The 16,036-nt window shown below is 44.9% G+C and overlaps 1 protein-coding gene across 1 annotated transcript in view; it reads left to right on the top strand.

The window, feature by feature from the left end:
* The window catches only part of LOC132452742 (NACHT, LRR and PYD domains-containing protein 12-like), a gene marked incomplete at its 5' end in the record, with an annotated part of 161,259 nt that extends 146,125 nt beyond the window's left edge, over positions 1 to 15,134 (top strand). Inside the window, 6 exons of the mRNA XM_060045514.1 lie at positions 6,025 to 6,198; positions 7,681 to 7,854; positions 8,232 to 8,405; positions 10,741 to 10,914; positions 11,088 to 11,134; positions 13,195 to 15,134. Coding sequence (XP_059901497.1) covers positions 6,025 to 6,198; positions 7,681 to 7,854; positions 8,232 to 8,405; positions 10,741 to 10,914; positions 11,088 to 11,134; positions 13,195 to 13,751 — 1,300 coding nt within the window. The remainder of the gene's footprint in view (positions 1 to 6,024; positions 6,199 to 7,680; positions 7,855 to 8,231; positions 8,406 to 10,740; positions 10,915 to 11,087; positions 11,135 to 13,194) is intronic.
* Positions 15,135 to 16,036: the final 902 nt, after the last annotated feature.

Here is a 16,036-nt window from a genome sequence, read left to right as displayed (position 1 = left end):
TGGCGCCCCCCCCCCCCCCAATAAAAATAAATAAATAAACAACCCCACTCACACTCGTGTTGTATTGCTTAAAGTTGTCAATGCATCGTTTTTCATTGATTTTGCGTCGGTCACTAATAGCAATGAATGCCCTCTGAGTCGGTTTTGGTGCAAAAAATATAAAAATATCAATGAATATTCATGACATGCAAATGTTTCACCTCTGATTGGCTAGGGGGGGGGAGGGGGAGAGAGGGAGAGAGAGGGAGGGAGGGAGGGAGAGAGGCCGCCACGTCTCCCATCGTGCCCCGGCCGCGGCACCCTGCGGCCCGGGCACCGTGACCTGGGGCACCGCAACAACTCCCGCGGTGCCACGTGAACGAATGAATGAATGGCCAGGGAACCACGGGCACCGCGGCCCGGGCAACGCAAAAACAGATTGCGCGCAGAGGCCTAATTCGGCCTATATATTTTGTATTCGAAATGCAACAGTCTTTTCGTGGAGACTATGCTCAGAGCAGCTGGAACTGAACAACAGCAAGAGGACGGAGGAAAACGGGCTATGAAACAAAATGTGATATTTTTTTCTTGCTATCGGCCATGTTTGATTGTGTTGTGTTGGTTATTGAACTGTTAACCCGCGAACTTGGGTTATGTTTATCAGCGTTACTATAGAGATCATGACGATAGCTGATGTAACAGGAGTCCGGGCGTGTGAAGGACCGAACCGCGCTGTATTATTACTATTCCACTGCGCATAGACAGTAAAAAGTAGCTGAGACGGTAGAGGGGTTAGAAACCAATAAATGAAAATAGGCTATTTATTTCAGGTAGCCTATTTTCTTCGCCCAAAAAGAATAACAATGAAAGTTTAAAATCCCCCCCCAAAAAATGGAATCACGTTCCCAGCGCCCCCCTAGGTTGTGCGAACGCCCCCCAGGGGGTGGTACCGCCCCCGTTGAGAAACCATGGTCTAAATAAACCAGCAGCCAGACCAATGTAGCTTAGCTGAACCTCTGAAGCTAAGCAGGTGGGCTTGGTTAGTACTGGAAGGGAGACCAACTGGGAACACTGAGCTGCTGCTGGAAGTGGTGTCGGTTGGTGGCCAGTAGGTGGCACTCTTCTCTCTGGCCTTAACATCATCCTGATGCCCCAGTGCAGTGACGGGGACACTGTGCTGTGGAAGGTGCCGTCCTTCGGAGGAGATGTAAAACCGAGGTCCTGACTCACGGAGGTTATTAAAGGTCCCATGGCATGAATATCTCACTTTATGAGGTTTTCTAACATAAATATGAGTTCCCCTAGCCTGCCTATGGTCCCCCAGTGGCTAAAACTTGTGTTTGGTGTAAAACGAGCACTTAGGTGTTCTGCTCACCTTTGAAAAACCGGAGGCTCAAGCGCGCTGATTTGGAATGTGGTCCCATATGTTGTCATAAAGGATCTAAGCTCCTCCCCTTTCTCTGCCTTGCCCACCCAGATAATTTGGCCCGGCAATGAGACACAAGTGTGTGTGTGTGTGTGTGTGTGTGTGTGTGTGTGTGTGTGTGTGTGTGTGTGTGTGTGTGTGTGTGTGTGTGTGTGTGTGTGTTCGTCTTTCCACAACGAGACTGTAGTGGGGGTTATCTCAGCCATGGTTGAGAAGGAATTGGGGGAAAGGAACTTTGGCTTTGCCTCCCAGAAAGACATGAACCACGACTTGGAGGAGAAAGGGTTTGTTGGCGGCGAATGTCTCCTGCTTGAGCCCCGCTTCCCGCTGCCGAGGGACCACCGCCTCGGCGCTGCAGGAGGCGGTGGTCCCTCGGCAGCGGGCTCCGGTGGGAGACAACCGCGGTCAACAATCGCGGGCAACAATCCCTTTATCCTCCATGTCGTGGTTCAGTCTTCTTCTGATTGATGCGGAAGTGGAAGAACCAGAGACGTTGGAGAACCCAACACGGTCGTTTGAGATTCATAATATCGTATGGAGGCTCACACAGCTTTTGGCGGTGTTAATATATGTTATATGATATAGATATTAGGGATGGGCGTGAGCAGTGGCGTAGCTTAGTTGTGCTAGGCCTCGGGGCAAGATCGCGCTGGCCCCCCCCACACACACACACACAAACACAAACACACACACACACACACGAATGCATCCACTCCCCCATAGGGCCTAAGCCAACAGCCGCCACAACGAGAGAACGCAAAATCATCATCAGAACCATGGACAGAGACTTAGCATCCCTAGATCACACGTCAAAATCACAGAAACATTATTAGGACCACGTACACACTGTATTTGCAACACACTGCCTACTATCAAAAACAAAACATAAATACTCCATTCAGCTGACCACACAACTACATTTCCCAAACAGCACAACTATGGCCTAATCAAAATGCCAATGGTAACATACTCCTACATGGCACAGCGGCCATAACCAATAATAAAATAACAACTGCTCTTACCCGTTCAGAAGTTAACTCTGCGTGCCTTCTGTTCAGCGAACTTGTTGATAATAGAGGTGAAATCCAATTTCCTTGCTCTTTCATTCTCGATTGAGAGTATGGCCAATACACTCAATCGCTACTGTGCCATGGCGCTCCTTAGGGAAGTCTTATCAATTTGAGCTTGGAAATGACCGCTCTGCCGTGGCTACTGTCACTGGTATGGTGAGGTACAGGAAAAACACTGTGCAAACATTTCGAATTGTGTGCCAGGTCTTTCTTCTCTTTACGTTTTTTAGTACCACTTTTTAGCTTGCAAAACATTGCAATGGTATGGCTTAGCTTTTAACAATATGTTAGAGTTGGAGATACTAGCTGTGTTTGTAATCATTCGTTATACACTCACTCACTATTCCCTATATAGTGTTCATGCTATAGTGCACTATATAGGGAACGAACAAACGAGGATTCGGACACTACGCTGAACATTTTTAAACGTCATGTGCGTCAGTAAATGCGCCGGGTATTTGTGTGACGCAGACAGATGCGCCCACATCATGTAATCAAACCGGGCACTAACGAGGAAAGCTGGAGGTTGGATTGATGTTGAATGTAACATTTCCTTGTTCAAGTTTTTTTTAATTAATTTTGAATGTTACATTTTCTATGTTAGATTCCAAATAAATTGTTGACATTTCTAAACGAAGACAGAGACTCCATTATTAAATGTATTCGTTTTCGCGGTTAATCAGCTTCTTCTTCTCCTTCGGAAAAACACGACCGCATTGCATTGTGGTATACGGGAGTATCATGTAGGGTACGTCGTATGTACACTCAAAACATCACAGTGATTGGTCGAACAGATTTCCCAGCAGGCCCTATTCTTTTGTAAATGTTGAAAATAAAATAAAATAAATGAAATAGCGATTGTATATACTTTTTTATTCCTGGCCAAAATATCACTACTGTAACCAAATTACATACATTAAGGCAGAGGAAGATAAATTATATAAGCCACCCTGACTGTGATGTTATGGGAGAAGAGAGTCTATAACAGGGGTGCCCAACCAGTCGATGGCGGTCTACTGGTAGACCGCGGACAGATCCCAAGTCGACCGCGAGGGGTGAAGAAGAAAAAAAAAAATATATATATATATATATATTTTTTTAAATAAAATAAAATTTGCGCGGGACTTATACGCGCGGTAGCGCATGCGCTGTCAACAGCAGTTGAAAGCCGTCAACAGTAGTTACGCACTCCTAAACGTTGGCATGGCTGAGGGGAAACGAGCTAAGACCTACCATTTTCACCCTGAGTGGGAGGAAGATTATTGATTATTGTTGAGAAGGTGCCGTGCGCAGACGGAGTGAAACCCCCACTGAAGTCCGTAGGTTCACGATACAACCTCCCCACCCCCCCCGGGGCCCCGCCCCGGAAGCCCCGGCCCAAGCTACGCCCCTGTGCGTGAGGAATCGATTACTCAAGTACTCCTCGTTACAAATGAACTCGGTTGGTGGACAGGCAAACTCGAGTTTGCATATACATATATATACACAAACAAAGCTTTCTGAAGCAAATGAATCAATTTACTTTTTACTTTTTTAATTTTTTTTAATTTATTTATTTTTTAATTTGGAATTGACTACTTGTGCCCATCCCTAATAGATATCTATGTATAATATGATATTATTTAGATACCATATAGAGCTCCAGCCAGGTCTCCTTTGTGTTCTAGAATATTTACAGAACACGGCTAAAGGCTGTGTGCACCTCGCCATAGCGATACAGCCACCGTAAACAGAGCGTATGGTACCGTGGCTGCAAGCTGCTCAGGGCCACACCCCCACCCTCCTCCTTGACCCGCCTCGCTCCTCCTCATTTGCATTATAGCTACAGACACCAAAACAGCGCATTTGGGGGAAGCTCAATGTGCAACTGGCTCGGAGTGGCTGTAACTGCACCACGGCTGAATTTCCGGAACGTCTTTGAATACTGTGTTAGTGGCCCACTAATACCTATATTAAAGCATCCATAAAATAGCATGTCATTGGACCTTTAAAGATCCCAGGGCACTTATTGCAAAAAGAGTAGGGGATTCCCCGGGTCCTGGCTAAAGCTGCCCAACCAGGCTCATTCAATCTGGCTCCCTATTCATCCCCTCACTCTCCACCTCAAGCTGGTGTTTAATTGATTGATTGAAATGATTGAAATTCTTTATTGACACATGCACAAACGTAAGCATACAAATGAACAGGTCAAAAGGATAACACATAAAAGACCGTGGGCTTATTTCCATTGTGGTCCCTTGGTAGTGTAAGCATGTATATAGGTGTATGTACGTGTGTGTTAAAGGTAATGTACATGACAATGGGGTCAACAAAGTAAAATATGACATTCCAATCACACATTCACAATTCATGTATGGTGAGCGTTCTGGCGCCGATTGGCTGCCGTGCATCACCCATGTGGATGCTACACATTCGTGGTGGTTAGTGAGGTCCCCCCTTCACTGTAAAGCCCTATATGAAGTCAATGTAAGGTGACTTGAAGAGCGCTATATGAATGTATAATTAATTTCAAGTTCATAAATGTATAATTTTCATACGAAAAACTCAACAATTTATTTTTTGTTGCCATGACTTTATAAGGTCTTTGCTACGTCATAATTTTTTACAGATATACTTTATATATATTTTATCTTCAGAACTTCAATTGAAGACATAAAATACAGAAATAGGTCAAACAATTTAAGATGTAGAAATACAGAACAACATATGTAGAAACACAGAGCAACATAAAACAATTGAATACGAATAAATACAGAACAACATAAAACTATTGATTATGTAGAAATACTGAGCAACATAATAGGATTGAATATGTAGAAATAGAACAAAATAGAACTATTGAATACGTAGAAATAAAAGCAACATAATTGAATATGTTGACATGCAGGACAACATGTATTAATAGGTTGAAATACATAACATAAAACGATTGAATATGTAGAAATACAGAGCAACATGAAACGATTGAATATGTAGAAATACAGAACAATATGAATCTATTCAATATGTAGGGATACAGAATAACATTGAATGTTTGAATATGTAGAGAAGCCAAGCCCCAGAGGGGTTTCATAGTCGTCCTCGTTTTGGAGCCTGGTAAAAGTGTCTGAAGTCAGGAAGGGCAAGTGCCCTTAGTGTTTTAGGTTTTTGTAAATGAGCTTAAGCACATTTATGATGATTGATCAAAATAAAAGGTTGAATTAATGAATCAATAGTCTCACAGAAGGAAGCATTGGGACTGATAGAGCGCTGAAGGCCCTCCTTGGCTCCACAGCCCTCTGCTTCGTTAGGTCTGACTCTGTTCACACAGAGTTCAGGATCCCTACGGCCATCAGGGGACTGCTGAAGGAAGTTTGAATGTCCAGTCATCTCCTTGAGCTCACTTCCCTGATTCCTGATAGCAGCGAGGAGAGCGGAGGCGCTATCATCACTGGACGTCCTCCCCTCCAGCGCTGTTCGTTAGCTACACCATGTTTCTCCTGTGAGCTGGTTGGATCTTTTAATCACTTTTAATCTCACTTCCTAACATGTTCTTTTTATTGTGTGCAGGCTGAATTGCTGTGATCTGTCAATGGGATGCTGTGAAGCTCTGGCCTCAGCTCTCAGCTCCAACTCCTCTAGTCTGAGAGAGCTGGATCTGAGTTCTAATAAACTGAAGGATTCAGGAGTGAAGCTGCTCTCTGCTGGACTGGGGAGTCCACACTGTACACTGGAAACTCTCAGGTCAGTGTTACTTAACGTGCAAACAGTTCCATATCAGGAGACTATTAAAAAACGACTACTTGCCCCTGGTTTGAAGATCAATCCTAAATGCCGCCTAAATATATAATCGAATGACTCAGTACCTTTGCTGACCACGTTTATCAGGGTGGTGCCATTGGACATATTACACCTTCTTGTTTATGTGGGAAAATGAAAAGTTGAAAAGTTATCCAAGAGTTGCCATTGCATCTTCTCAATTATATACGCAAAATATAATAATAGTTCCTTCCCACTTCTCCTGTTGAGAGTGGGAGTTAAACAATTAAAGTCACAGTATTTGCATCAATCAAAGGTTATAGGTCTACGTAGACCAATTATATTTTGGCGAGCAGACCCTGTCGGGTCATTCCTGTGCTGCTCGCCACATTATAATTAGTCTACGTAGACCTATAACCTTTGATTGATGCAAATACTGTGACTTAATTTGTTTAAAGGGGACATATTATACCATCTATCCGTCATACATTTAGGTGGACACGCCCACCTGTGATGTCAGAAGCTGCACAGCTTCAAAAACGGCTTGTTATGGCTAATCACACTCGCACCTGGTGGTGTAATATGTTCCTCCATTCCACTCCAATAGTGATCCTGCATTGAATTTAAATCCAACTCTAATGAATAAATGGTCCAGTTTTAAGTTTCATAGCATATTTATACATTCCCAGGGCATGTTAAATGAGTGCATGCCATGCCACTCATAACACACTTGTAAAATGCAGTCGTCAATTGATGGAATGGGTTATTGCATACATCATCACAACCAAAATTTGGAATTAATCAAATAAATTACAGATAAATAATACTGAAATGGCCACTTTTTGGTTGAACACATTTGAAACAAATATTCATGACCCCCCTATTCCAGCACCGTGTCAGTGGACCGATACAAGCCTACAAACGTCGTTAGGGCAGAGCACGCGCGTTCATGTTAGGAGGAGTTTCAGGAAACGCTCCAAAGAAATTTACGAAGATTCGCAAGATCCTTCGTGAGAATGATCGTACGAGCTTGGATCCATCGTTATCGGGAAACGGGGCCCAGGTTTAAAGCAGTTACACAATACACGCACGCACGCACGCACGCACGCACGCACGCACGCACGCACGCACGCACGCACGCACGCACGCACGCACGCACGCACGCACGCACGCACGCACGCACGCACGCACGCACGCACGCACGCACGCACGCACGCACGCACGCACGCACGCACACAACTCCCTTGGTGGCGGTGCCGCTTCCCCCCGAGCCTCCCAGGATCCTTTGCGGCACCCGGACACGGTGACCACGGCCGTGATCACCACAATATAATTTATAGAAGAATAATGTATCATCATTTTTATGTAACTATCAGAAAAGAAAAGTTTCTGATAGCTAACTATCAGAAAAGTCGTCTAAAACATTAAATCAGGGTTCCTAACATGTTCTGTTTATTGTGTGTGCAGGCTGATTGCCTGTCGTCTGTCAGAGGAATGCTGTAAAGCTCTGGCCTCAGTTCTCAGCTCCAACTCCTCTAGTCTGAGGGGGCTGGACCTGAGTAACAATGATCTGCAGGATTCAGGAGTGAAGCTGCTCTCTGCTGGACTGGGGAGTCCACACTGTACACTGGAAACTCTCAGGTCAGTTTTACTCAATGTGCAAAGCTTTACAGCACAAGGATCTATATTAGAGTACAAAAAAAACTAAAATAAAGAAATGTTCAGATTTAAGCCCATAAAGTCAAAATTCACACCCCTAAATAATATTTTTTTACAAGAATAACTCAACATATTGATATCGTTGTTGTCATGACAGTATAAGTTGAATGTTATATAAGTACAGTTTACTATTTTGTATTATTCTTATTCTACCTATTCACATGTAGTCAGGCTTTTTTAAAGCTTATTATTAGCATTTAAAAGAAAAAAATGTAACATTGGCATAACTTCTCTTTCAATTGTGGAAAATGTTAAAGACTTAAACACAGTAACATGGTCTTTTTATTTTGTGTGTGAAGGCTGAATGTCTGTCGTCTGTCAGAGAGATGCTGTGAAGCTCTGGCCTCAGTTCTCAGCTCCAACTCCTCTAGTCTGAGAGAGCTGGACCTGAGTACCAATGATCTGCAGGATTCAGGAGTGAAGCTGCTCTCTGCTGGACTGAGGAGTCCACACTGTACACTGGAAACTCTCAGGTCAGGGTTAGGGTTAAATGTGTCTTTGGGTTTGTTTAATAGTAAGGGATGATCCAGGACTAGGTGGGCTGTGATCTAAAAGAACAGACGACACGTGTCTAAAGCCCAGTTCAGACCAAAGATTAGCCTTGCAACGACTTGCAACTCGCAACTCCTTCCAACTCCTTGCGACAAGACGGGATGCGACGTTCTAAAAATGGGGCAGTTCAAACTGCTGCGCCGGGGGGCGACGTCAGGTGGTTTCCCTAGCAACTGTGAACGCTCTGGCACAGCTGAGAGCCGCAACAGCATCAGCATCACGCTAAAAAGTAGCCTAACTTAGGTTTGCAATTAGGTTGCTTGAGCTTGCACCCCAATGTACCCTCCCGGACCCTACACACACATTGGCGGTTTATTGGGTTTCATTCTGATGTAAATGCGACGGCTCCGCGGTTCCGGGGGGGGGCGGGGGCTTCGGTAGAGGTGTTGCTGCGCTGTCTCCACAGAGACAACGCAGCGATATCATCAGGAGCAGTTCTAACTGGAGAGAAAGTGACACCGCGAGCTGCTGATCATGGAAACGCATTAAACAAAGAAGTTGAAAGATGGTGCAATCTACGAGAGAGACACAGAGGAACAGTCCTTAGGAGGCTTTTATCGGGATAAAAAAACAAGTGGTCAGGAAATTAAAGAATATATTGGCGTTTTTGCACTAAATAGTTAATCGCGTTTGAAGCCTACACCCAGACGTGAACTCATTCTTGCATGTGGGTGAAACAGGGTGCCTACGCCATTCTTTTTAGACAGATTTCTATTTGCAAAAACTGTTGGTATATTTTTATTGATCCCCTTCGAGAATTTGTGTGTAAAGGGGGGGGACTAGGCTATATTCTCACCTTCCTACTTTGTAAAGCGCATTGTAGGCCTGTTGCTTTTGGGCCGATACTGCGTCCATTCCTTGATTCGTTCTGCCGCAGCACTCCAAACAATTAATTTCGTTCCAATGTTCGTCCATTCCACTCCAATAGTGGTCCTGCATTGAGTTTAAATCCAACTCTAATGAATATATGGTCCAGTTCTAAGTTTCAAGAATATTTATACATTCCCAGGGCATGTTAAATGAGTGCATGCCATGCCACTCATAACACACTTGTAAAATGCAGTCGTCAATTGATGTAATGGGTTATTTCATACATCATCAAAAACAAAATTTGGAATTAATCAAATAAATTACAGATAAATAATACTGAAATGGCCACTTTTTGGTTGAACACATTTGAACAAAATAATTATGATCCCCCAATGTTGACCTGAAGTTGGCGCCACTGATTGGTAGACTGTCGGAATGGCAGTAGGCCAACTAAAAGGTGTCTGAATGGGGGCATGTGGGAATGGCCGCATGTAACCATAACAAAGTTTATAGCTAACATGTACTGTGGACAGTACGGGACCGGGACGGAGTAAGGCCGTGATGTACAAGTTGTTCTGTGGTGTGTCCTGATTGGCTGAAGAGAAATAGGTACGTCATTGTGTTCTAAAACTGGACCTGGGGATTTGACATGTTCAATCTCTGGCGACTCCTTGCGACGGCATCAGCCGCGCTGCAACGACCAGTTCACACTGCTGCAACTTTTCCCCTGCGACGTTCCAAAACAGTCTCGTTGCAAGTCGTTGCGAGGCAAATCTTTGGTCTGAACTGGGCCTAAGATCCCTGACAGATTCAGCATCATTATTCATTTGTAGGCTGGGGTCACCGTGTCAGTGGACCACAGATGAGAGGATGAGAGGCCAGAGGAGGAGCAGAACTTTAGAGGACGAGGATTTTAGGAACATAAATAAAATGTGTTAGTTTGATGGGGAGTTTATTATTTTTGCTGTCTTGTTAGCTGCTAGTCTGTTATGAGTTATCAGGTTATTCTAGCTGACAGAACACTGGCCAGCTGATGTGAGGGTGAGGGGTTGCTGTCCTGTTAACTGCTAGCATGTTATGTATGTTATATGTGATGTAACTCTGGCCAGCTCATGTGAGGGTTAGGGGTTGCTGTCTGTATGTTATGGATGTTATGTGTTATATGTTATGTAACTCTGAGGAGTTGCCATTAGTGTAGACATGGTGGTGAGGCTCTAGACGGGCTGTGATCTAAAATAGATCATAAAGCTTTTAGTTGTTCTTCATATGGAATTAATACTTTATTAACTTGTTTACTTCAGTAAGAACTATTCTCATCCAGATATAATAAATAAAGGTGTGTGTGTGTGTGTGTGTGTGTGTGTGTGTGTGTGTGTGTGTGTGTGTGTGTGTGTGTGTGTGTGTGTGTGTGTGTGTGTGTGTGTGTGTGTGTGTGTGTGTGTGTAGGTTGTCTGGCTGCCTGGTCACACAGGAAGGCTGTGCTCCTCTGGCTTCAGCTCTGAGCTCCAACCCCTCCCATCTGACAGAGCTTGACCTGAGCTACAATCACCCAGGAGACTCAGGAGCTGCGCTGCTCTCTGCTGGACTGGAGGATCCACTCTGGAGACTGGACACTCTTAGGTATGGAGAGGACAGCTCACCACTCAGGGACAAAGTCCCACAAGGATTCAAGCCTCTGCTAGATGAAGTGGTTTGAAAAGGCAGCTGTAACTTATGTTGTGTAGAAAGTAATGAGACAGCAGATGATGAAGGTGAATGTTTCATGCTGCTCTCACTTTGTTTCCCCCCCCCAGTGTGGAGCACAGTGGAGTGTGGAGACTGAAGCCAGCTCTAAAGAAGTGTAAGTGTCTGTTTGATTCATCACAACACACACTGACTATTGAGAGGGAAAGTCCATGCATACAGCAGGAGGGGACGTCTGTTCATTCAGATATCTGGGAATGAAGCAGATGACTGACATCATGTATCTTACATATTAACATAATTGCTGTGATTATATCATGAGTGATGATTTTACAACATTGGACTTAACAGCATAATAATCAGGATACTGTTAATCATAATTACATGTCTATTTTATATTAAAAAACTATTGAATCAAACTATCATCTTGTCACTATTATAATAATTATAATATCGCTTTAATTCCTGTCATTACATTAGCTATGGCACATAATAATCATGTTAACATGTTTTGAATGATGCATGTGTTTCATCTTAGATTCCAATTAGAGCTGGTGATGCTGTTTATTTAATAATGATGAATCTGTTTTTAAACATGTTTTAAAAGATTCATGTGCTCCTGTCTGGCTGGTTAGCCTTGATAGTCCGCAGCTGTGGCTCATACGCTAATTGAGGCACACCCATTCTTGTGCTCTTTAAGAGGGCCAGAGTTTTAGGCTACATTTACACGATGACGGTCTGAACAGAAGACGCAAAAGTGGCGTCGCGTATTCACTTTTTATTCCGCGTTTAGACGAGCGTTTTCGGGAGGAAATCTGCGTGCATACGGTGACGCAAAAGTGTGTGGAATTCGAATGGGTATGCATGCCAGGCGGCTAGGTGGTGCTGTGATACACTATCACACAACACCGCCATGTCTGAGTGCATGCGTAGAATCTTCCTTCTTCTCTTATCCGTGCCGTAAAAAACAAAAAGATCCTTCTCTGTTCAGTAATTCTATCTGTACATTTCATGGAAAGACTCCTGTACGCTTGTTAGAGCTGCCAGAGCAGCTTGAAGGTCCGACGCATGGAAATAATCTGACATGTTTGTTTATTTCCTTGTACTTGCACATGTATGTGACGTAAACGCGTACGCGACGTGAGCTGATCTGAGCAGTGTTTTGCGTCTTTGCAGTGTAGACGGAAACGCTACGGCGGAGCGTATTCAACTTTTCCACTCTGGAGGGTGGTTTCAGATTTATGCGTTTTCATGCCCCAAAAACGCTGTCCCCGTCTAAACGAAAGGCACTTCCGATAAAATATTTTGTCGTTTTTACCCGCAAGCGTCCTCGTGTAAACGGGGCCTTAAGCCTTGATTCCACCGGAGGCGTGCACGCCGCGAGACGGCTGCGCCGCGGTCACCGCTGCTGATCGCTTCCACTCTAATCAATGAGACCATTTCCACCGGGCGCGCCGCGGAACGTTTCAGCAGCGTCCCAGGAGCGGCGTGCCGCGCCACGGCGCTATCTTTCCGTCCAATTCTATTTTTGCCGCGAGCCGCTGCTAAACCGCGTCAATTTCGAGAGAGCAGGTCGAGCCGGGCAGGAAGTGAAAAGTAAAAGCCATAGAGCATTCGGTCAATTTTCATAATAACACACAATACTCAGCTCATGTAACTTCACATCAACATTATTACGTCATGACCGGTGGCACCAGGTCAGCAGTCAATCAATCAAAGGGTCTCAGAGGGTCGGCAACATGGACGACGAGAGACTCATTGTCGAAGTTCAGCAACATGAAGTCATTTATGTACCAAATCATCCTTTTTATAAGGAAAATGTCAGAAAGGACAAAGCGTGAATTTAATTGCAATAGTTTTGGGAGTGGAAGGTGAGTACATTAGGTTTAGGATGATCTCGTGATCTCGCGTGAATACGGCTGGCTCGCAAGGCAGCGCTACGCTGCCGTTACGCGCCCGGTAGGAATGGACGCAGGGCAGAGGACGCAGCCGTTCCGCGGCGCAGCCGTTCCGCGGCGCGTACGCGTCCGGTGGAATCCCGGTGTTAGACTGGAGGGGCTGGAGTTGTGCAAGTGACTCGACGGTTGTGCTGTGTTTTAAGTAAAGATATGCTTTTTAACAACGAACATGTGTGGCAAGAAAGCTCTTCTTCACAATGATGCTGATAATTATAATAATAATATTGGTTTAGCAGCCTAATCATGTTCCTCCCGTCAGATGCCTGTGAACTCACACTGGACCCAAACACAGCCCACAGACGACTCTCTCTGTCTGAGGACAGCAGGAAGGTGACGCGGGGTGAAGAGTACCAGTCGTATCCGGATCACCCAGAGAGGTTTGACGTCGCGCACCAGGTGTTGTGTAGAGAGGGTCTGACTGGCCGCTGCTACTGGGAGGTAGAGTGGGGAGGAGGGGTTGGTATAGGAGTGGCATACAGAGGAATGACAAGGAGAGGAGGGGGTGATGACAGCCTGCTTGGATGGAACAACAAGTCCTGGAGTCTTGTTTGTGATGACGACACTGATGCTGCTCTCTACACTGCCTATCACAACGGTAGTTCAACATCCATACGTCTCCCCCCCCCTCGCTCTAACAGAGTAGGAGTGTATCTGGACCGGCCTGCTGGCTCTCTGTCCTTCTACAGAGTGTCCCCAGGTGGAGGAGGGTCCTCAGACACACTGACACACATCCACACCTTCCAGGCCTCCTTCACCCAGGAGGTCCTCCTCCCTGGGTTTAGGTTACATAAGAGTGGTTCCTCAGTGTCTCTGTGAGTGTCCATTGTAGATACACAAACACACACACAGACCCATGGAAAAGTACACACATGTAGACAGTCATAAACACACCCAAACCAACAAACACATATGTACATAGAAAGTAGCACACACAAACAAACACATCGTTCATGACTCAATAAACACACACACACACACACACACACACACACACACACACACACAAACGCATACAGACTTAATCACACACACACACACACACACACACACACACACACACACACACGAACGCATACAGACTTAATCACACACACACACACACACACGAACGCATACAGACTTAATCACACACACATACACACACACACACACACACACACACACACACACACACACACACACACACACACACACACACACACACACACACACACACACACACACACACACACACACACACACACACACACACACACGAACGCATACAGACTTAATCACACACACACACACACACACACACACACACACACACACACACACACAAACGTATACAGACTTAATCACACACACACACACACACACACGTACACGTACACACACACACGTACATGTACACAGACTTATTTACACAGACATGCACTCACACACACACACATCCTTCATGGATCTAAACCCACAGCAGGTCTGTGTGCCGGTGGTAAGCAGCAGGTAACATCAGTGTCTCTCGTGGTTCATCTCTCAGCCCTCTCTGTGTTCAGCTGGGCTGCTGAGCGTCAGATTAGAGGGGGCCGCTTGGGTCTGGGGGGTCCTCACAGTCCTGACGTTGTTGAGGATCAGCTGTTAGGGGGACGTTTGAATACCTGTGGACCCATGGACGTACCTGTAGTGCATCGGGTTGTTGAGCAGCAGCTGTTGGTGCTCTGAGGGGTCAACCCATTCAGTGGAAGTACAACACTTTGTGTTTGATTTAAATACTCCACTGAACTCCAAATGCTGCATTTTATTGGGCTTCTGGAAGGTTCAGCATAAACCATGAAAGGAAGATCTTCCTTTGGTTTAAGCCGGTTGTACAAAGATTTACTTTCTAAGGTAAAATGTGTTTTAAATGTTGATTGATTGATATTTTACTACAATATTTTATATATTTTCAACATCGTTTTAAAGGAATCCAAAATCAGTTTATATTTTGCCATGCCTGACATGGAACGTGATTTAAAGCAGATTTAACAACATAATCATGAATGATGATAAGGGTTTTATGGGAAAGGGTAACGATGTTGTAAATTACTTTCAAAGGAAGATTGTTTCTTTGTGTTCTGTTGGGAACAAGTCAACATGTTCAGTCATTAAAGATACCTTATGATTTGTAATTGTTCATAAATCATAATGTTAATAAACTACTCAGTGGGTCAAATGAAAGTTCTCGTGTGTTCAGACGATTCTTCCCGTTAGTTCAGTTGAAATCCTCCAAGTCTTCTAGAGACGTTACCTCCAACACAACAGTGGAGTCTCCATTCACCCCTTCATCAGTGTGGAGGGAGGATATTACCACACACACAACAGTGGAGTCTCCATTCACCCCTTCATCAGTGTGGAGGGAGGATATTACCACACACACAACAGTGGAGTCTGATTTTTTTAACCACACACTCGTATACAAAAACAAAAAGTAAGTAAAAAGGTGGCGAGCCTATCTGGAGAGCTAACCAGCTAGGCAGAGCCTAGCCTATCTGGCGATCTCTGCTGTCTCTGATTGGGGTCATCCCTATGTTGTCTATGTTCCCCGGGTCCTATGTTCCCCGCTCGGGGAACATAGGACCCGGGGAACATAGACACACTGTCCTCTGATTGGTTCAGAGACAGCAGGCCTGTGGTAATGCATCAGGCCCTCTGATTGGTTCAGAGACAGCAGGCCTGTGGTAATGCATCAGGCCCTTAGATGGTATTTCACGTCACATGGTACAGAGGTTTCCTTACGTCCTCATCTCCTCCCTCCTTATCCTTGCTGTCATTGGACGGCGGGACGAAGTGGGTCAGCTGGATGCAGTCCTCCAGGTAGTACCGCACACACACACACACACACACACACACACACACACACACACACACCAATCAAAATCGAACCATTTTCATATTTTTCTTGATACATTTTGGGACCGATAAGGTGCTGTGATTTTTGTAGTTTCCCAGATTATCAATCTCTTCAATTTTGATTTTTTCTGTTAATATACAATACAGATGTCTTGTCATTTTGAGAACGCAAATATCTGCTGACCTTCTCCCCGAAGTCGAAGCAGGGCGAGGGGAAGGTCATGTCCTGG

The sequence above is a fragment of the Gadus macrocephalus genome, chromosome 23, assembly GCF_031168955.1.
Source record: "Gadus macrocephalus chromosome 23, ASM3116895v1".
Taxonomy (NCBI): Eukaryota; Metazoa; Chordata; class Actinopteri; order Gadiformes; family Gadidae; genus Gadus; species Gadus macrocephalus.
The sequence above is the reverse complement of the archived record's forward strand: the minus strand, read 5'-3'. Positions and strand labels throughout refer to the sequence as shown.